Source organism: Callithrix jacchus, chromosome 12, assembly GCF_049354715.1.
Source record: "Callithrix jacchus isolate 240 chromosome 12, calJac240_pri, whole genome shotgun sequence".
Taxonomy (NCBI): Eukaryota; Metazoa; Chordata; class Mammalia; order Primates; family Cebidae; genus Callithrix; species Callithrix jacchus.
In genome coordinates, this window is record NC_133513.1 from 6,672,556 (window position 1) to 6,695,101 (window position 22,546).

The window sequence follows — 22,546 nt, forward strand, 5'->3', positions numbered from 1 at the left end:
ATTGCAGTTCAGCCTGGGCAACAGAGTGAGACTCCATCTCAAAGACAAACAATAAAACATGACCTAACTATTATCTGATGCTTACAAGAGACACACTTAAGATTCAAAAACACGGGGAGCGGGCAAAAAAAAACACAAAAAACAAGATTCAAAGACACAAATAGGGCCAGGCACGGTGGCGTGCACCGTAATCTCCGCTCTTCGAGAGGCTGAGGCAAGAGGATTGCTTGAGCCCAGGAGTTGGCAATTGTAGTGAGGAGCTCTGATTGTTCCACTGCACTCTAGCCTGGGTAACAGAGTGAGACCCTGTCTCTACAAAAAAAAAAAAAAAAAAAACCAAAAACACAAATAGGTTAAAAGGATATAAAAAGATATTACAGCTGGGCGCCGTGACTCACGCCTACAATCCCACCCCTTTGGGAGGCCAAGGCAGGTGGATCACTTGAGGTCAGGAGTTCAAAACCAGCCTGGCCAAAATGGTGATGTCTAGTAAAAATACAAAAATTAGCGGGGTGTGGTGGTGGGTGCCTATAATCACACCTACTGAGGAGGCTGAGGCAGGAGAATCACTTGAACTTGGGAGGCAGAGTTTGCAGAGAGCCGAGATCGTGCCATTGCTCTTTAGCCTGGACGATAAGAGTGAAACTCTGTCCTCCGCCCCCCCCCCAAAAAGCTATTCCTCGTATTCCTTTCAAGCAGTGACCAGAGGAGAGTGGGGTCTTCTCAGACAAGATAGACTTTAAGACAAAAATTGTTTCTAGAGGCAGGACTGCCTGGTGTGGCTGAGGGCATATTATGGGGGCCTTGTGGGCAGGACAGGTGGGTACCAGGATCCAAGGTGCTGGCACCCCAGAGGCAGCTTGCCTCCTGGCCTGCCTTGATGAAGGCTTCTAGAAGGTACAGGTACCCCGAGCAGCTCAACAGGGCAACCCACGCAGCTCACAAAAAGGGCTTGTGGACAGGTTCAGACCTAGGTGTGCAACCTCCAGAACTGTTTGTGCAGCTAAGGAATGTCCCCATCATTAGAGAATCTTGCCTTGTCCTGGCCTGATTGAGGTTGCCTGAGGTTCCCACAACGACACATTGAAGGGGGTTGCCATGGCAGCTGGTTCTAGAATGGTGCAAACTGCATAGCTGTCTGTACCACCAACTAGTAAGGCTGCTGGGGGTCGCCTGGCAAACGATGTTCAAGGGACAATTTTCCTTTTGAGAGTCCCCGTCTGCCTTCTTCAGGCCTGGCTTTTTCTCATCTGTGATGATAACCTCTTGCAGCTGGCCTCATAGGAGAACACGAGAGATGATGTCAGCTGTTTGTTGCTGAGATTGTTTCGTCTAACCCCCTATTGTGGGTCCAAGGCTTAGGGGATTTTTGTATTGTAGAAAAGCTTTAATTTTTTGGTCTTTTCAAGGGAATTAGATGCATCACCACTAAGCCATTAATCCTGCAGCTTCGTCAGCAGTAACTGGTTCACTTTCATGAAGCCACTGGGGAATCAGTTCTTTCTGCAGATGTTCAAGAGAAAGGATTGCCAGGTGCGGTGGCTCACGCCTGTAATCCCAGCACTCTGAGAGGCTGAGGTCGGAGGATCCCTCGAGCCCAGGAGCTCAAGACCAGCCTGGGCAACATGACAAGACATCCTTTCTAACCCCAAAATTTCAAAATTGGCTGGGCATGGTCGTGCGCCTGTAGTCTGAGGTACTCAGGAGGCTGAGGCAGGATTGCTTGAGCCTGGGAGGTTGAGGCTGCAGTAAGCCCGGACAATGGAGCAAGGCTGTCAAAAAAAAAAAAAAAAAAAGAAAGAAAGAAAGAAAGAAAAGCTTTTTGAGAAGTGTGCACGTTCTTTTATGAATTTACAAAACCTTTATTCACTCTTATTAACTTTTTTTGTTTTTTGAGACGGAGTTTCGCTCTTGTTACCCAGGCTGGAGTGCAATGGCGCGATCTCAGCTCACCGCAACCTCCACCTCCTGGGTTCAGGCAATTCTCCTGCCTCAGCCTCCTGAGTAGCTGGGATTACAGGCACGCGACACCATGCCCAGCTAATTTTTGTATTTTTAGTAGAGACGGGGTTTCACCTTGTTGACCAGGATGGTCTCATCTCTTGACCTCGTGATCCACCAGCCTCGGCCTCCCAAAGTGCTGGGATTATAGGCCTGAGCCACCGTGTCCGCCCAACTTTTGTTTTTTTTGTGGGTGTGTGTGTTTTTTATGTATTTTATTTTTTTAAATAAAGACGAGGTTTCACCATGTTGGTCAGGCTGGTCTTGAACTCCCGACCTCAGGAGATCCACCTGCCTTGGCCTCCAAAGTGTTTGGATTACAGGCGTGAGCCACCACGCCTAGCCCTGTTGTTTTTATTTTTAAGGCAGGGTCTCACTCTGTTGCCCAGGCTGGGCTGCAGTGGCAGGATCTCAGCTCACTGCAGCCTCAGCCTCCCCGGGCTCAACCCAGAGGTGATCCTCCCACCTCAGCCTCCTGAGGAGGTAGGACTACAGGCCTGTGCTACCTCACTGGCTAATCTTTGTATTTTTGGTAGAGGTGGGCTGTTGCCATTTTGCCCAGGCTGGTCTGGAACCCCTAGGCTCAAGCAATCCTCCCACTTTGGCCCAAAGTGCTGGGATTACAGGCTTGACCACTGCGCTCACCATCTGTTAACTTTTCTTTTTATTATTATTACCTAGTATTATTACACACCTGTAATCCCAGCACTTTGGGAGACCGAGGCAGGTGGATGACCTGAGGTCAGGAGTGCAAGACCAGCCTGGCCAGTGTGGTTAAACCCTGTCTCTGCTAAAAATACAAAAATCAGCCACTAGTCAGGAGGCTGAGACATGAGAATTGCCTGAACCTGGGAGGTGGAGGTTGCAGTGAGCCGAGATCAGGCCACTGCACTCCAGCCTGGGCAACAAAGTGTGATTCCAAAAGATTAATGGTAACTGATTTTGCTTTGTTTTTAGCCTTGAAGTGTTTTTGGCTGGCTATGTGAAGCGCATTCCTGGACTTCTGCCCTCCTAATTTGTTCTTGGCCATTATCAGACTTGGATACCTGCACGCAGCTTCTACAGCTCAGGTGATGCCATCTGCATTCACAGGGTCCAGGAAGTCCGGTCTAAGGGGATGCTAACAACCTGTTGTCGGTTTCTTTATTTCTTGACTCCCTCCCCATTTTACTCCCGCAGCAACTGGAAAGCACCTGCTGTATAATGCACAGGTGAAAATGATTTCACATTTAAATTGGATTTTAATGCTGGGCACGGTGGCTCACGCCTATAATCCCAACATTTTGGGAGACTGAGGCAGGCAGATCACCTGAGCTTAGAAGTTCCAGACCAGCCTGGCCAACATGGAAAAAAACCCATCTCTACTAAAAATACAAAAATGAGCTGGGCATGGTGGTGCTTCCCTATAATCCCAGCTACTCAGGAGGCTGGGGCAAGAGAATCACTTGAAGCTTGGAAGTGGGGGTTGCAGTGAGCAGAGATTGCGCCACTGCACTCCAGCCTGAGCATCAGAGAAAAGCTCTTCCTCAAATAAATAAATAAATGAAATACAAATAACAATTGGATTGGAAGTATTTCATAACATAACTTAAAGGTATGGAAGACACTTTGGGCTGTTAGAGTACCGAGGTTGCGGTGATTGCAGTAATGGGAACAAACACTCAGATGACATTGGTATCACCTTCACAGAGTGTCATGAAGTGCTCTTGCATTCCTCGTTTCCATGGAGGGAAATGTTAGCATTCCTATTTTCCAAAGTCCTGGATGTGACCATGTGGACAAGTCTAGCCGCTTGTCTGAGGTGGTGTTTGCTTTAGCCCCTTTTTCAGGCCTCTTAAAGCCTTTGTAAGTACTGGGCCCTAGCTCAAACCCAGCATCCTTGAAGCCCTCTTTAGAGAGAGAGAGAGAGAGACCAGGGCAGGTTTAGACTTCAAGTACTATGCCATGGGTCAGCTTCTGGGAAGGGCAGCTGTCTGGGGCTCGCTTTCCCTTCAGCTCAGCACCATCCAAGACCTGAATGTGGCAACATCACCCTGGGCAGAAAAAAGACCTTGACTGCTTTCCCCACAGCTGTCTCTCCTGCCCCTTCTTCCCTAGTGTCAAGACCAGCTCAGTCATGGAGACCCCAACCCAGGTGGCATTGAAGGAATTAAGAAACAGACACAGGCCGGTGCAGTGGCTCCTCCCTGTAGTCCCAGCTACTCGGGAGGCTGAGATGGGAGGATCACTTGAGCCCAGGAGTTCTAGGCTGTAGTGCACTATGCCGATGAGGTGTCCGCACTAAGTTTAGCATCAATATAGTGACCTCCCAGGAGCGGGGGACCACCAGGTTGCCTAAGGAGGGGTGAACCAGCCCAGGTCTGAAATGGAGCAGGTCAAAACTCCCGTGCTGATCAGGAATCACGCCTGTGAATAGCCACTGCACTCCTGCCTGGGCAACATAGTGAGATCCAGTCCCTAAAAAAAAAAAAAAAGAAGAAAAGAAACAGACACAAAGAGTGCAAAACTGGGATAAGAGTGGGACGTTAGGGGTCGGCCAGCATTTCTCAGCTGAAAGCTGAGAGCAGACTCTGACCCACGTATATATTCTTTGTGAACAAGTGCCTGTGTTTAATAAGCAGGTGCTCAGTGTTTCTTCATAGAATAAACAGGCAAATAGTGCCTGTTCACTACTAAAATAGAAATAAGCTAGAAAGCACTCTCTGTGAGTCAGCAATTGGGACAAGGTCACGTATCCTGTGTTTTGGGAACTGGTATAACTAGTGCATGACCAGTACATATTGCTTACTATTCTAGCAATTTTCTGCCTGGAGATGGTTCGGTATTCCTTGCCATCGCCTCTCAGCAAACAACATATACTCCATCACACACACGTCAAGACCTTCTCCTAGCACCTAAGATGGGAGTCCAGAGCATGTACCCTGCATGTGAGGCAGCAGGTGAGTCCAGAGTGAGAGACCTTTCACTGCGTATCAAAGGGAGGTGGAAGGTGCAGGAAGCTGAGATTGTGCCACTGCAATCTCCGTGTGAGATACATGAAGCCTCAATCTTGTCGCCCAGGCTGGAGTGCAATGACACAGTCTTGGCTCATTGCAACCTCTGCCTCCTGGGTTCAAGCGATTCTCATGCCTCCGCCTCCCAAGTAGCTGGGATTACAATTCTGGGTTTCTAATTTTTGTATTTTTAGTAGAGACAGGGTTTCACCATGTTGGCCAGGCTGGCCTCAAACTCCTGACCTTAGATGATCCACCCATTTCGGCCTCCCAAGGTGTTGGGATTACAGGCATGAGCCACTACACCCAGCCTTGTTTCCGCCTTTTGCCTGTTACGAATATGCTGCTATAAACATCATGTGCAAGCTTTTGTTTTGTTTTTGGGGACAAGGTCTTGCTCTGTTGCCCTGGCTGGAGTTCAGCAATGCAATCATAGCCCACTACAGCCTCAAACTCCTGGTCTCAAGCAATCCTCCCACCTCCACCTCCCAAGTTTCTGGGACTACAGGTGCTTGGCACCATGCCTGGCTAATTTTTAAGGTTTTTTTTTTTTTTTTTTTTTTTTTTGTAGTGATATGGTCTTACTGTGTTGCCCACACTGATCTTGAACTCCTGGCCTCAAGCAGTCTTCTGCCTTGGGCTCCCAAAGCAGTAGGATTACAGATATGAGCTACCATGCCTGGCCCACATGTAGATGTTTTTATATGGACCTATGTTTTCATTTCTTTTGGGAATATACCTAGGATTAGAATCAGTGAATCATCCTGTATCTCTGTTTAATCTTGTGAGAAACTGCCACACTGACTTCTAAAAAGGCTGTACAGTTGACATTCCCACCAGCGGTGTATGAGAATTACAATTTCTCCTTGTGATTAACAGCACTTATTATCTGACTTTTTTTTTTTTAAATTGAGACAGAGTTTCGCTCTTGTTACCCAGGCTGGAGTGCAATGGTGCGATCTCGGCTCACTGCAACCTCTGCCTCCTGGGTTCAGGCAGTTCTCCCGCCTCAGCCTCCTAAGTAGCTGGGATTATAGGCATACGCCACTGTGCCCAGCTAATTTTTTTTGTCTTTTTAGTAGAGATGGGGTTTCACCTTGTTGACCAGGATGGTCTCGATCTCTTTTTTTTTTTTTTTTTGGGGGGGGGGAGGAAGGCAGGAAGGAAGGGAATAAGGATGGTAGGGAGGAAGGAAGGGATGAAGGAAGGAAGGAAGGAAGCGGGGAGGGAGGGAGGGAGGGAGGGAGGGAAGGGAAGAAAGGAAATCAAGCAATGAAAGAGACATTGCCGACCTGGATCTAGAGGTTTACAAGTTGATTTCTTTTTTTTTGAAAGAAGGAAAGAAAAAAAAAAAAAGTAAGTAAAGGAGAGGAAGAGAAAGAGGGAGAGTAAATGGAAATATTGCTTTATTTTGGAAAAAAATTGGGTATTAATAATGGCCAATCAATGTTTCATTTAAACTTATGGGTAGGTGTGATGTGGTATTGACAAGAATGTATATTTTGTGTATTTGAAGTGGAGAGCTCTATAAATATTTATTAAGTTTACTTGTTCTGGATCTGAGTTCGAGTCCTTGTTATCCTTATTAATTTTCTGTCTCATTGAATCTAAGTCTCCTATCTGGGTGTTAGGATCGTTAGCTCTTGTTGTTGCATTGATCCTTTTACCACTATATCTTTGTTGCTTTAAAATCTATTTTATCTGATACAAGAATTGCAACTCCTGCTTTTTATTTATTTATTATTTATTTTTGCTCTCCATTTGGTTGGTAAATCTTTCTCCATCCCTTTGTTTTGAGTCTTTGTGTATCCTTGCATGTGAAACAGGTCTGGATGTAACATGCCGTTGGGTTTTGGCTGTGTCTTTTGATTGGGAATTTAGTCAATTTAAATTTAGGGTTACTGCCATTTGATGTTGACTGGCTGTTTTATCCATTTGTTGGTGTAAATTCTTCTTTATGTTGGTGCTCTTTACTTTTTGGTGTATTTTTAGAAAGGCTAATACTGGTTGTTTCTTTCTGTGTGTAATGCTTCTTTCAGAAGCTCTTGTAAAGCAGGCCTGGTGGTAATAAAATCTCTGAGTTCTTGCTTGTTCATAAAAGATTTTATTTTTCCTTCAGTTGTGAAGCTTAGTTTGGCTGGATATGAAATTCTGGGCTGAAGGTTCTGTTCTTTGAGAATGTTGAATATTGGCCCCCACTCTCTTCTGGCTTGTAGAGTTTCTGCTGAAAGATCTGCTGTAAGTCTGATAAGCTTGCCTTTGTGGGTAATCTGACCTTTCTCTCTGGCTGCCCTTAGTATCCTCTCCTTCGTTTCAACCCTGGTGAATCTAACGATTATGTGCCTTGGGGTTGCTCTTCTTGAGGAATATCTTTGTGGTGTTCTCTGTATTACCTGGGGTTGAATGTTGACCTGCTTTGCTAGTTTAGGAAAATTTTCCTGAATAATATCCTGAAGGGTATTTTCCAGCTTGGATTCATTCTCTCCGTGGCATTCAGGTACACCTATCAAACGTAAATTTGGTCTTTTCACATAGTCCCACATTTCTTGGAGACTTTGCTCATTCCTTTTTATCCTTTTTTCTCTAATCTTTTCTTCACGTTTTATTTCATTAAGTTGGACTTTGACCTCTGATATCCCTTCTTCTGCTTGAACAATTCGAGTGTTTAAACCTGTGCATACTTCTCGGAGTTCCTGTATTGTATTCTTCAGTTCCATTAATTCACTCATACTCCTCTCTAAGTTGTCTATTCTCAATAGGATTTCATCAAACCTTTTTTCAAAGTTCCTAGTTTCTTTACGTTGGGCTACAACATGTTCTTTTAACTCACCAAAGTTTGTTATTATCCATTCCTTGAAGAGTGATTCTGTCATCAGGAGGCGCTCGTTCTCCATCAAGCCTTGTTCCATTGTTGATGTGGAACTGTGATCATCTTTAGAGGGAGAGGCGTTCTGACTTTGAGTATTCTCAGCTTTTTTACTCTGGTTTCTTCCCGTCATTGTAAATGTATCCTCCTGTCGTCTTTGAAATTACCAACTTTCAGATTAGGTCTCTTGAGTGGACGTCCAGGTTTTTAGTTCCCAGGGCCAGAGCAGCGGCGTTAAAACTGATGGTGCTTTTCTGCCCAGGATTCTCCTGTCTGGCTTCCTTCTTGTTTCCGTAGTAGGCGACTCTGCCTTCCTGGGGCTCCAAACCTCGGTCAGAAGGGGAACCGGTCCCGTTTACTCTGCGCCGAGCGCTGCCGCCTCGAGGTGCCGGCGGAACCGCTGCACCGACTGCGAGAGTCGCGCTGGCGACTCGTGTGTTTCCACCACTGGGAGATCTTCTGCTTCGTGAGCGACCAGACTTTGTCTGAAAGTGTGGTGTCCTCTAGTTCTCCGCGCCTTCCCTGAGAGCTGCAATCCCGGGATGTTAGCGATCGGCCATCTTGGATCGTTCTCCGGTCTCGATCTCTTGACCTCGTGATCCACCAGCCTCGGCCTCCCAAAGTGCTGGGATTACAGGCGTGAGCCACCGCGCCCGGCCTCTGACTTTTGATTTTCATCATCCTACGAGTTCGAAGTGGTATCTTATTGTAGTTTTGAGTTTCACTTCCCTGATGACAAATGATGTTGGGTATCTTTTCTTTTTATGTGCTTATTGGCCATTTGCACATCATCTTTGGAGAAATGTCTATTCAGATCTTTGCATTTTTAATTGGGCTATTTGAATGATCAAGTTGTAAGAGTTCTTTATATAATCCGGATATATTGGGTCAGATATGTGATTTGCAAAATGAGGTTTTCTCCTATTTTGTGGGTTGTATTTTCATTTTCTTGCTGGTGTCTTTTGAAGCACAAAAGGTACTTTTCATTATGACTTTAATCTCTTCTTATAGGTTTATTCAGATTGTCTATTTCTTCTTGAGTCAGTTTTAATAGTTTGTGTCTTTCTAGAAATTTGTCCATTTCACCTAAGTTATGTAATTTGTCGGCATGCAATTATTCATAGCATTTCTTTGTAATCCTTTTTATTTTTGTAGAGTCAAAGAATGTCCCCTCTTTCATTTGTGATTTTAATAATTTGAGTCTTGTTCTTGGCCAATCTAGCTAAAAGTTTGTCAATTTTGTTGATCTTTTTAATTAACCGTGTTTAGTTTCATTGATTTTTCTCTATTTTTTTATTCTCTATTTCATTAATTTGACCATACTCTGCTATTTTCTTATTTATTATTATTTTGGGACAGAGTCTCACTCTGTCACAAGGCTGAAGTACAGTGGCGTGATCTCAGCTCACTGCAACCTCCGCCTCCCGGATTCAAGTGATTCTCCTGCCTCAGCCTATCTAGTAGCTAGGACTACTGGCACTCACCACCATGCCCAGTTAACTTTTGTACTTTTAGTAAAGACAGGGTTTTACCATGTTGGTCAGGATGGTCTCAATATCTTGACCTCGTGATCCGCCCACCTCAGCCTCCTAAACTTTGGGGATTATAGGTGTGAGCCACCAGGCCCAACCTATTTTCTTATTTCTATTAGTTTTAGGGTCAGTTTGCTTTTCTTGTTCCAGTGTCTTAAGGGGGAAGGTTAAGTTATTGATTCAAGATCTTTCTTTGTTAATATAGTCACTTAAGACAATACATTTCACCACTTTAGCTGCATCCCATAAATTCTGGTGTGTTGTACTTTCATTTTAACTCATTTCAAACTGGTTTCTAATTTCTATTGTTATTTCTTCTTTGACCTACTTGTTAATTAATAGAATGCTTTTAAATTTTCTACATATGGCCGGGTGCGGTGGCTCACACCTGTAATCCCAGCACTTTGGGAGGCCGAGGCATGTGGATCACCTGAGGTGAGGAGTTCGAGACCAGTCTGACCAATATTGTGAAACCCCGTCTCAAAAAAAAAGTTTTTTTCTACATATTTGTGAATTTTCAATAGTTTCTTCTGTTGCTTTTTTTTTTTTTTTTTGAGACAGAGTCTTGCTCTGTCGCCAGGCGCTAGGCTGGAGTACAGTGGTGTGATCTCGGCTCACCGCAACCTCCACCTCCCTGGTTCAAGCAATTCCCCGGCCTCAGCCTCCCATGTAGCTGGGACTACAGGCTTATGCCACCACGCCCAGCTAATTTTTTTTTGTATTTTTAGTGGAGACAGGGTTTCACCATGTTGGCCAAGATGGTCTCGATCTCTTGACCTCGTGATCCCAAAGTGCTGGGATTACAGGCTTGAACCACCATGCCCAGCCTTTTTTTTTTTTTAAAAAAAGGTGGGGTTTCACCATGACAGCCAGGCTGGTCTTGAACTCCTGACCTCAGGTGATCCACACCTCGCCTCCCAAAGTGCTAGGATTACAGGCGTGAGCCACTGCCCCCAGCCCTTTTTCTTTTTTTTTTGAGATAGATTCTCGCTCTGTCACCAGGCTGGAGTGCAGGGCGTGATCTCAGCTCACTGCAACCTCTGCCTTCCAGGTTCAAGCGATTCTCCTGCCTCAGCCTCCCAAGTAGCTGGGACTACAGGCACACACCACCAAGCTCAGCTAATTTTTGTATTTTTTAGTAGATACAGGATCTCACTATGCTGCCCAGGCTGGTCTGGAACTCCTGAGCTCAAATGATACTCCCGCCTCAAGCTCCCAAAGTGCTGGGATTACAGGCATGAGCCACCATACCTGGCCTCTCTGTTGCTTTCTAATGTAATTCCATTGTGGTCAGAATATGTATTTTGCATAATTTCAGTCCTTTTGAAATGTGTTAGGCTTGTTTTGTGGCATTACCCTGGAGAGTATTCTATGTGCAATGTGCGCTTGAGAAGAAGATGTATTCCACCATTGTTGTATTCTGTAGATATCTAGTATGTCTAGTTGGTTCATCGTATTGTTCAGATCTTCTCTTTTCTCGCTGGTCTTTTGTTTTGTTAATTTTATTTATTTTATAGGAACAGGGTCTCCCTTTGTTGCCCAGGCTGGTCTGGAACCCCTGGGCTCAATCCGTCCTTCCACTTCAGCCTCCCAAAGTGCTGGTATTACAGGTGTGAGCCACCATGCTGGACCTTATCTTGGTTATTCTATTCATTATTGAAAATAGGATTCAGGGCCGGGCACGGTGGCTCAAGTCTGTAATTTCAGCACTTTGGGAGGCCGATGCGGGTAGATCATGAGGTCAAGAGATCGAGACCATCCTGGTCAACATGGTGAAACCCCGTCTCTACTAAAAATACAAAAAATTAGCTGGGCGTGGTGGCGCGTGCCTGTAATCCCAGCTACTCAGGAGGCTGAGGCAGGAGAATTCCCTGAACCCAGGAGGCGAAGGTTGCGGTGAGCTGAGATGGTGCCATTGCACTCCAGCCTGGGTAACAAGAGTGAAACTTCGTCTTTAAAAAAAAAAAGAAAATAGGATATTGAGGCCGGCACAGTGGCTGACACTTGTAATCCCAGCACTCTGGGAGGCCAAGGAGGGTGGACCACCTGAGGTCAGGAGTTTGAGACCAGCCTGATCAATATGGTGAAACCCTGTCTCTACTAAAAAATACAAATATTAGCTGGGCATGGTGGTGGGGGCCTGTAATCCCAGCTACTTGGAAGGCTGAAGCAGGAGAATCGCTTGAATCTGTGAGGTGGAGGTTGCAGTGAGCTGAGATTGCACCACTGTACTCCAGCCTGGGTGACACAGCAAGACTCTGCCTCTAAAAATAAAAATAAATAAGTAAATGAAAATAGGATATTGAAGTCTTGAACTATTCTTGCGAATTATCTATTTCTTCTTTTGTAACTGAGCACCCCTGTTCTAAGAGATAGTTTATTTTTAAAATTATTTTCTCTTCCTTTCTCCTTCCCTACTGTTCCCTACTTCCTGCTTAGCATTTTAGAAATATAAAGAGAGGACTGGGTGCAGTGGTTCACACCTGTAATCCTGGCACTTTGGGAGGCCTAGGTGGGGGGATCACAAGGTCAGGAGTTTGAGACCAGCCTGGCCAATATGGTGAAACCCTGTCTCTACTAAAAATACAAAAATTAGCCAGGTGTGGTGGCACAGGCCTGTAGTCCTAGCTGCCAGAGAGTCTGAGGCAAAAGAATCACCTGAACCCAGGAGACAGATGATACAGTGAGTTGAGAGTGTGCCACTGCACTCCAGCCTGGGCAACAGAGTGAGACTCCACCTCAAAAAAAAAAAAAGGAAATGCAAAGAGAGGCAAGGTGAGGTGGCTCATGCTTGTAATCTCAGCATTCCGCCGAGGTGGGCGGATCACTTGAGGTCAAGAGTTCAAGACCACCCTGACTGACATGGTATAACTCCATTAGCTGGGCGTGGTGGTGCGCCCCTGTAGTCCCAGCTACTCAGGAGTTTGAGGTGAGAGAATCACTTGAACCTGGGAGGTGAAGGTTGCCTAAGTGACAGAGCAAGACAGTGTCTCAAAAAAAAAATGCAAAGATAGCCTTTGACCCCTCCTTCACCAGGCACTCCCTACAGGGCAAGTTCCCATAACTGCTGGAGAGATAAGAGACAGATTTAGAGACCAAAGCACGCCCCTTATAGGACTTTCACCTGGGAACTTTCACCCTCCAGGGGTCACCTGGGAACTCACAGTCACCAGGAGGGCAAGTGGAAAGCGTGCTCACTTGGCCACTTTTACAACTTCTTCTCAGGAAGGTGCCAACTCAGCTGCCCAGTAGATAAGACATCAAGTTCACAGGGGAACCCCTGCCCTTGCTGGCTCTGTACCTTACCTCCTAAAAGTGCCCACTTTTTGTTCCAGAATTGAAGTGGCACATTTAAAGCCAGGACATGTTGTGCCCCCTCCTCAAGCTAGCTTCAGAATAAATTCACTTTCTTTTTGGTACCAGACCTTGCTCATGGTAACTGGACCCTGCAAAGCAGCCAACATGCTTTCCAGATGCACTTTCAATTCTGTCAGCTTTTCCTTCATGTATTTTATAAAGGGCTCTGTTGTTAAATATGTATGTTTATGATTATTATGTCCTCCAGATGGATTATTGATCCTCTTAGTGGAAAAAACTCAGTTTCTTTCACACTGCTCTCATAACACACTTTTTTTTTTTTTTTTGAGACAGTCTTACATTATCATCTAGTCTGGAGTGCAGTGGTGCCATCTTGGCTCACTGTAACCTCTGCCTCCCATGTTCAAGTGGTTCTCCTGTCCCAGCCTCCCGAGTAGCTGGGATTACAGGAACAAAACACCACGCCCTGCTAAGATTTTTTTGTATTTTTAGTAGAAACGAGATTTCACTGTCTTGACCAGACTGGTCTTGAACTCCTGGCCTCAAGCGGTCTGCTCACCTCAGCCTCTCAAAGTCCTGGGATAACAGGCATGAGCTATCGCGCCCGGCTCACAACACACTTCTGACACAAGCTGTGTGAGGATTTCTCCCTGCCCCAGGAAGCAATCAGTTCTGCACGCAGGCTGCTTCCCCTTTTGCCCTCTGGGAGCAGTAGCTCATATCCCAGCACTTTGGGAGGCCAGGGCAGATCGCCTGAACTCAGGAGTTTGAGACCAGCCTGAGCAATATGGTGAAACTCCTGTCTCTACCAAGAAAACAAACAAAACAAGACAAAATTAGCTGGGTGTGGAGATACACACCTTGTGGTTCCAGCTACTCAGGAGGCTGAGGCAGGAGAATCACTTGAGCCCAGGAGGTAGAGGTTACAGCAAGCTGAGATTGAGCCACTGCACTCCAGCCTCCGCCACAGAGTGAGACTCCATCTTAGAAAAAAGTAAATGCAACCCTGTCTTCCCTGCTCCTGATCCTCCAGTGGCTTCTACCCAGCAATGGGCTGTGCTTCCTCTGTGGCTGACATCCATCATACAAGAAAGGGTGTGAGATGCTTCATAATGAGTAACTCCTGGTTAATGGATATATTCACATACAGAGTTGCCTCCTCATCCAGGCCACGAGGAGCTCAGAGCACTGTTGACTTTAGTGGCATCTGCCGGCCCCCTTGTAGGTTCAAGCCTCCGCCTTGGGAGAGCCAGGAGGACCCCTTGGACAGCAGCCATCATCAGGAAGCTTCTGCACTTCACTCACCTTCTCCCCCAGCCGTACCCGATTTCAGTTTCTCCTCCTCTTTTGCAGTCAATGCAGACCCTGCAGGACCTGCTCACTGATCTTCATGCACTCCAGGTCACCGTAAAAGCACTCAGGAAGGACGTGGACACGCTGAAGAACATGCTTGACAAGGTTGTCCCTCCCCAGCATCCTCTTTGCCAGCTGTGACACTCAGGCCATAGGGGGTTGGATCGATGAGGAAAATCTAGGAAGCTTACTCTTAGGCCAAGAGTGCAGCTGTGAGGGCATGCTCACGTGGCCCCGCCACTTGGCCAGTGCCACTGAGTTCTCTGTGACCCCTCCATGCTTCCTTTCTTTTTTTCTTTTTCTTTTTTTTGAGACAGAGTCTCACTTTGTTACCCAGGCTGGAGTGCAGTGGCACGATCTTGGCTCACTGCAATGTCTGCCTCCTGGATTGAAGTGATTCTCCTGCCTGAGTAGCTGGGATTACAGGCGCACACCACCATGCCCAACTAATTTTTGTATTTTTAGTAGAGATGAGGTTTCACCATGTTGGCCAGGCTGGTTTTGAACTCCTGACCTCAGGTGATCATCCCACTTCGACCTCCCAAAGTGCTGAGATTACAGGTGTGAGTCACCACACTTGGCTGACCCTTTCATGCTTTCTACCCCACTGTGTTAAGACATTAGTTATAATTGACAGAAATCAAGTCATCCTGGATTAGGCAAAATAACAGACTTATTGTCTCATTTACTAAAAGGTCCAGGGAAGGCCAAATCTAGGTACTCATGCAGTACTGATATCTCTCAGTGAGGCTTTCCTCTCAGTTGGCTTCATTCTCAGGCAGGTGTTCCCCAAGTCTTGGCAATGCCAGCCTTGTATTCCACCAACTTAGCAAAAAGAACACCTCTTCCCCTCCTGGAAAGCTCTGTCCACACAGAAAGTGGAATAATCACAGTGCAGGCATGCATATGACCTTCTGTAGCCAAAAACCATCCACCAAGTATGTTCTCACACCCTACCATGAATGGAAGGATGTGGAGTCCCTGAGAATCGAGGCAGCTTCCCCCATCACAACTGAGGAGTCACAGCTGGCCAGCTCTCCACATCCTCAGGTTTAGCAATTTCCCCCAAATAGCGTAATTTTCTGTATTATCCCAGCTTCACAGGTCGGGGCCTGTATGTGATCATCTTAGCAACTGTGGGAGCTTCAGTCATGGGCTGGATGGCTCCCATCTAAGCAGAAAGGGCGCTGTCAAAAGCTGCATTATGAGCTACTCAATAGGGCCCCTTAGAAAAAGCTGTTAGAAATCCGGGCGCTGTGGCTCACGCCTGTAATCCCAGCACTTTGGGAGGCTGAGGCGGGCAGATCACTTGAATTCAGGAGTTTGAGACCATCCTGGCCAACATGGTGAAACCCTCGTCTCTGTTAAAAATACAAAAATTAGGCAGACGTGGTGGTGAGCATCTGCAACTCCAGCGACTTGGGAGGCTGAAGTGGGAGAATTGCTTGAATCAGGGAGTGGGAAGTTGCAGTGAGCCGAGATGGAACCACTGCACTCCAGCCCAGTGACAGAGTGAGACTCTGTCTCAAAAAAGAAAGAAGTAAAAGAAAAACAATGCCAATGCCTTTTTGAGCTGTCTCTAGATTTTTTTTTTTTTTGAGATGGAGTCTTGCTCTGTCGCCCAGGCTGCAGTGGCACGACCTTGGCTCATTGCAACCTCCACCTCCCAGGTTCAAGCTATTCTTCTGCCTCAGCCTCCCGAATAGCTGGGATTACAGGTACACACCACCACACCTGGCTCATTTTTGTATTATTAGTGGAGACAGGGTGGTCTAATGTTGGTCAGGCTGGTCTCAAACTCCTGACCTGGTGATTTGCCTGTCTCAGCCTGCCAAAGTGCTTTTGCCCATTCAAGGCTCTGGGAAGTCCTACAGTACATAAACCTGTTGAAATGCTTTATTTATTTACTTATGAGATGAAGTCTTGCTCTGTTGCCCAGGTTTATGTGCAATAGTGTGATCTCAACTCACTGCAACCTCTGCCTCCCAGGTTCAAGTGATTCTTGAAGTCAGGAGTTTGTAATCCCAAATTAGCTGGGATTACAGGTGCATACCACCAGGCCCAGCTAGTTTTGTTATTTTTATATTTTTTTTTTTTTGAGACAGAGTCTCGCTTTGTCACCCAGGCTGGAGTACAATGGCACGATTTCTGCTCACTGCAACCTCTGCCTTCTGGGTTCAAGTGATTATCCTGCCTCAGGAGAATTCCGAGTAGCTGGGATAACAGGCACACACCACCTGGCCCAGCTAATTTTTGTATTTTTAGAGAGATCGTGTTTCACCTGTTGACCAGGCTGCTCTCGAACTCCTGACCTAAAGTGATCTACCCCCGCTTCAGCCTCGGAAAGTGCTGGGATTACAGGCGTGAGTCACTGCACCCATCCTGAAATGCCTTTTAGCCCAGCATTTCCCAAATTCGTTTTCTCATGGAACTCTTTCCCACTGTCTAGGAAACACTGGCTTCGGAACCCGTTCTTCCTCCTCAAGCGCTTAGTCTCTTAGAGCCGCGGGAAGAGGCAGGGGTGGGACAGAACCTGGAGCCCCAGTCCACAGACTTGCTTCCCTTTACAGATACACCCAGAAAGAATGGGTATGTTCGCTGAAGACTTCAGAATCCAGAACCGGAAGATGGTCGCGCTGCAGCCGGAAGTGGTAAGGGCCACGATCCCCGCCTTCCCCTATCTCCCGTGTCCTGGGTGCTGAGGGTAGGGAGGGGCAAGGAGAACACAGCCTGGAAAGGTTTCTTTGGGGGTGTGGGGAGCACTGCCCCCTCCAGGTTCACACCCCTCATTGTCCACCTCCACCCCTCATTGTCCACCTCCACCCCTCATTGTCCACCTCCACCCCTCAGGCTTCTCTCCAGAACAAGGTTCAGACCATCCCCAAAACCGAGGACATGGTGCTCTGGAGTGGCCTCCATGATGCCATATTCACCTCAGTGAGTAAGGAAGGAAGGAGAGGTTAGCGGAGGGTTGGGGACAGCCTTGGGAAGATGGGGAGCAGGTGGGCGGCTGAGAGTAGGAGGTGGGGCTGAGAGCCAGCTGAGCCCCTCTGCCCCCTCTTATACAGGAAATTGGTTCATCATACCTGGACTTCCCCCGACTGTGGCAGTCTCTGGAGCAGCTCCCAGAGGCTGCCCTGACCCAGACCGCCGAGTACCTTGAAGCTACTCGTGCCATCCACGTCTCCGAGCCCATCCAAAATCCCCAGCTGCTGCAGACTGTCTGGCATTATGAGGTCCCAGAGCTCCTCCCAGAGGAGCCATCTGCCCAAGCAGTTTCACTCAGCAGTGCCCAGGAGTCAGTGCAGCCTCCGGCCCTCACACCTGAGTCTTCACCTGGGCATGCAATTGAATTTGTACCTGGGCCTGAACCCGCGCCAGGGCTGGAGCCAGAACCTGTGCCCAGACTGGGGTCTGTGGTGGGGCCCAGTGTGACACCTGGGTTCTTGCCAGCACCTTGGCCTGTGCTGGGACCTGTGCCTGCCCCAGGAGCCTGCCCTTCACCTCCAGGAGACTGGCCTGCACTCCCAAGACGCTGGCCTCTTCCCCAAGGCTTGCCCGGGCTGGGCTCCTGGCCTTTCTGGGACATAGGCATCCTGCGGCCACCTCAGCCCCAGCCCTCCGGGGCCCCACCACCAGCCACTGAGTTGGGCTTCATGTGGCCTCAACCACTGCAGCCATATCAGTCTCACCAGGGAGAAGCCCTCCAGGTCACAGCTGTCCAAGAAAAGGGGGAAGAAAATGATGTCCCCAGCATGACGGGCCCTCGGGAGAGGGCTCACAAGGATGGGCCCCCTAAGAATAGAGCTCACAAGGTTGGGGTCCCCAAAGATGGAGGTCGTAAGGATAAGGATATGGCTCCCAAGGATAGAGGTGGCAAGGATGGGGCCCCCAAGGAAGCACAGCCTAAGACTCCTCAGTCTGCCCTTCACCGGCTGAAAACCACCGCTGCCGTTGCCACCGCCGCCGCTGAAGCCTATGAGGCCATGGCATCTTCTGCTGCCCAGACAGCCAAAGTTGCTGCCAAGGTTGTCAAAGATGCCCCAGCCACCAAAATGGCCACCATTGCAACAGACATGGCTTCAGCTGGGCCCCTAGGGGTCTTTGCACATGTCCTGGGTGCAGGGCCTGCCCGGGGAGCAACAGAATCCCAAGACGTGGATGATGATTCTGAAATCCTCTCTCCCTCCTACTCTGCTGCCAGCATCAGTCCCGATATAGCCCTGTCCCAGGGCATGCTGGCTGCCAAGCAGGCCACGAGCCCTGAAGACAAGAAGAGGGTTGTCAGGTATTCCATGAGCCACATAGCCCAGATGCCCATCAAACACGACTCCCTGAAAGAAGAATTTGCCCAGCTGTCCTTTAACCTGAACCAGCACTTGACTCATCTAGGTAGGCCTGGTCTGGCTTTGGGAAGGGCACAGGGAGTGGGGCCCTCTCGTGCAGCCTTTGAGAAACACCTCCTGTCCTTCATTTGGCTCCACCAACAAAATCTGCATTCCACTATTAGCCATTCATTTCTTTTTTTTTTTTTTTGAGACGGAGTTTCGCTCTTGTTACCCCGGCTGGAGTGCAATGGCGCCATCTCGGCTCACTGCAACCTCCGCCTCCTGGGTTCAGGCAATTCTCCTGCCTCAGCCTCCTGAGTAGCTGGGACTACAGGCATGCGCCACCATACCCAGCTAATTTTTTGTATTTTTAGTAGAGACGGGGTTTCACCAGGTTGATGAAGATGGTCTCGATCTCTTGACCTCGTGATCCACCTGCCTCGGCCTCCCAAAGTGCTGGGATTACAGACGTGAGCCACCGCGCCCGGCCTTAGCCATCCATTTCTTTGGCTTAAGCATCTGGCTCTTAAAAGTCTATTCTGTTAAATGGACAGTGAGGTCTTATCTTAGGTCAGCGAGGCTGTTAGGGTTTAAAGATGTCACTTGAGAAAAATGGCATGTCAAAATTACTCTCAAAAACTCCTTTGTGATAGCCCATAACGCAGTATTGTATTGGCTGAGCGTGGTGACTCCTGCCTGTAATCTTAGCACTTTGGGAGGCCAAGGCAGGAAGATTGCTTGAGCCTAGGAGTTCAAGACCAAATGGGGTAACATATCGAGACCCCATCTCTAAAAAAAATCAAATTGGCCATGTGCGGTGGCTCATGCCTGTAATCCCAGTACTTTACAAGATGAGGCAGGCAGATTACATGAGGTCAGGAATTCGAGACCTGGCCAACATGTTGAACCTGGCCAACATGTTGAAACCACAACTCTACTAAAAAATAAAAGAATTAGCTGGTGTGGTAGCGGGCACCTGTAATCCCAGCTACTCAGGAGACTGAGACAGGAGAATCACTTTCAACCCGGGAGGCGGAAGTTGCAGTGAGCCAAGATAGCGCCAAGGCACTCCAGTCTGGGCAACAGAGTGAGACCCTGTCTCCATAGAAACAAACAAAAACTTTTATTTTTAATTTTTAAAAACTTTTTTGTTGTTTGAGACAGAGTTACACTCATCACCCAGGCTGGAGTGCAGTGCTATCACACCTGGCTAATTTTTTATACAAAAATTAGGCTGGGCATGGTGGGGGGGGCACCTGTAGTCCCAGCTACTCGAGAAGCTGAGGCAGGAGAATCACTTGAGCTCGGGAGATGGAGGTTGCAGTGAGCTGAGATTCCACCACCGCACTCCAGCCTGGCAACAGAGCGAGACTCCGTCTCAAAAAATAATGTAATAAATAAGGAGATCAAGACCATCCTGGCTACCACTGTGAAACCTGTCTCTACTAAAAATGCAAAAAATTAGCCAGATGTGATGGCATGTGCCTGTAGTCCCAGCTACTCAGGAGGCTGAGGCAGGAGAATCGCTTGAACCCAGGAGGAAGAGGTTGCAGTGAGCTGAGATTGCGCCACTGCACTCCAGCCTGGACAAGAGAGTACGACTCCATCTCAAAAAATAAAATAAAATAATAACAAATAAAGTGACATGAGCTGAAAGGCCCCTGCATTTCCACTGGGCAGTGCTGCCTGAAATGCCCCATAAAAGAAGCAGCTAGAGTCCAGCAGAAACATCTTCCTCCATCCCTGCCCCCAGCAGCTGCCCCATCCTCTGTTTTCAGCCAGTATGGGAGGCCCTTCCAGCCTTGGGGCAACAGTGGACATATTGCAGGAAAAGCTCGGCAGCCTCCAGAAGTGCAGGCTCAAGGTCAGTGTCTCTGGTAAAGTGCTTTTGAGGCAATGATGGCTTGAGGTAAGCTGATGGAAGACTCCTTGACCCCCTCCACCCCCCTCCCCGCTCCCAGGCGCAGCTGTGTCCTATAGCAAGAGAGGCTGGGGGGAAGAGAGCCAGCCGCAAAGGCAGCTGCAGCCTTGTAAAGTGGATCCACTTGTGCTGGGGAGCCGGCAGGTACAGGGCCGCATGGTTCTCCTGTTTCTCAGGTGGCTATTAAGATAGATGGCAGGTTGGGCCGGTGCAGTGGCTCACACCTTTAGGAGGCCAAGGCAGGCAGATCACTTGAGCTCAGGAGTTCCAGACCAACCTGGGCAACATAGTGAGATCCCTTCTCTAAAAAAAAAAAAAAAAAAAAAAATTAGCCAGGCATGGTGGTGTCTGCCTATAGTCCCAGCTACTTAAAGGCTGAGGTGGGAGGATCACTTGAGCCTGGGAGGTGGAGGCTGTAGTGAGCCAAGATCACACCACTGCACTCCAGCCTGAGCAAGGCTCAAAGAAAACTAAAAAGATGGCAGGTGGGAGGCACCCTGGTCTGATACATTCTTTTTTTTGAGATGGATACTTACTTACTCTGTTGTCCAGGCTGGAGTGCAATGGCGCCATCTCAGCTCACTGCAACCTCCGCCTCCTGGGTTCAAGCAATTCTCCTGTCTCAGCTTCCCGAGTAGCAGGGATTACAGGCGCATGCCACCACGCCCCGCTAATTTTTGTATTTTTTGTAGAGACAGGGTTTCACCACCAGGGTGGTCTCAAACTCCTGACCTCAGGTGATCCACCCTCCTCGGCCTCCCAAAGTGCTGGGATTACAGACGAGAGCCCAGCCTGGTCTGGTACATTCTTCTTGGCCTCACCCCTTCCTCAGGCCTCTTCCTGGCCCGGCCATGGTGACCTCAGAAGCAGAGGCCTTGAGTGCCTGTGTCTCCCCCTTTTAGGAGGAAGAACTTGAGAGAATTTGGGGCAATCAAATAGAGACAGTGAAGGATCACTACATCATTTTGGACAAGGCGGTGGAGAAGCTGCAGATTCGCATGGATGAGTTCAAGGTTAGAAGGTCTGGGCAGGCTGGAGAAGGGTTGGCAAGGGGAGAATTCCTCACCCAGACCTTCAGACCCTTCCTGAAGGTTCTGCACAAGGTGGGGATGCCCTTGAGGTTGGGAACCAGAGGGACTTCACTGGCATTTTACTGTGTGTAAATTACACTTCAATGAAAAGCAAACAAACCTCACCCCACACCCCCCAACCCCGACCCATATAAACTGAAGGGCCTGGACAGTTTCTTTTTGACCATTGTGTCACCTGCTCCTGGAAGGGGAGGGGTAGCGAAGGCTCCATCACATTTACTGAATGACTCAATGAGTGATTAAGAGAATTTCTTGTGCCAACTGTTATGTTCTTAACATTTCCCTGGGCAAGTGGTAGAAATGTTTACTGACATTTTGGGCTGTGTGATAAAAATAAAAAACAATAATAAAATAAATATTTAGGCTGGGTGTGGTGGCTGGCATCTGTAATCCCAACACTTGGGGAAGTCGAAGTGGTAGGATTACTTGAGGCCAGGAATTTCAGACAAGTCAGGACAACACAGAGAGATCCCATCTCTACAAAAATAAGAAATTAGCTGGGACTGGGCAAGGTGGTTGACGCCTATAATCCCAGCACTTTAGGAGGCAGAGGCAGATGGCTCACTTGTCAGGAGTTTGAGACCAGCGTGGCTCTTCTTTTTTTTGAGAGGAGTCTCGCTCTGTCGCCTGGGCTGGAGTGCAGTGGCACGATCTTGGCTCACTCTGCCTCCCAGGTTTAAGTGATTCTTCTGCCTCAGCCTCCTGAGTGGCTGGGACTACAGGCATGTGCCACCACACCCGGCTGATTTTTGCATTTTTGGTGGAGACAGGGATTCACCATATTGGCTAGGCTGGTCTCGAACTTCTGACCTTGTGATCCACCCGCCTTGGCCTCCCAAAGTGCTGGGATTATAGGCCTGAGCCACCTTACCCAGCCAAATCCCATCTCTTCTAAAAAAAAAAAAAAAAAAAAAAAAAAAATGAGCAGGGCATTGTGGCACACACCTGTAATCCCATCTACTTGGAGGGCTGAGGCAATGAGAATCGCTTGAATCTGGGAGGTGGAGGTTGCAGTGAGCAGAGATTACACCATTGCACTCCAGCCTGGGCGACAGAGCGAAGTTCCACCTTAAAAAAAAAAAAGCTGGTGTATTGACTCACACCTGTGATTCTAGTGTTTTGCATGCAGTGGCTCATACCTGT

The 22,546-nt window shown here is 48.0% G+C and overlaps 1 protein-coding gene across 5 annotated transcripts in view; it reads left to right on the forward strand.

Annotated features, from left to right (window-relative positions):
- The window catches only part of C12H16orf96 (chromosome 12 C16orf96 homolog), a 51,194-nt gene that overhangs the window by 4,382 nt on the left and 24,266 nt on the right, over positions 1 to 22,546 (forward strand). For all 5 annotated transcript variants that reach the window (XM_078344553.1, XM_078344555.1, XM_078344552.1 and 2 more), the window contains exons 3-8: positions 14,064 to 14,168; positions 16,634 to 16,714; positions 16,914 to 17,000; positions 17,132 to 18,455; positions 20,170 to 20,255; positions 21,215 to 21,325. In XM_078344553.1, coding sequence (XP_078200679.1) covers positions 14,064 to 14,168; positions 16,634 to 16,714; positions 16,914 to 17,000; positions 17,132 to 18,455; positions 20,170 to 20,255; positions 21,215 to 21,325 — 1,794 coding nt within the window. The remainder of the gene's footprint in view (positions 1 to 14,063; positions 14,169 to 16,633; positions 16,715 to 16,913; positions 17,001 to 17,131; positions 18,456 to 20,169; positions 20,256 to 21,214; positions 21,326 to 22,546) is intronic.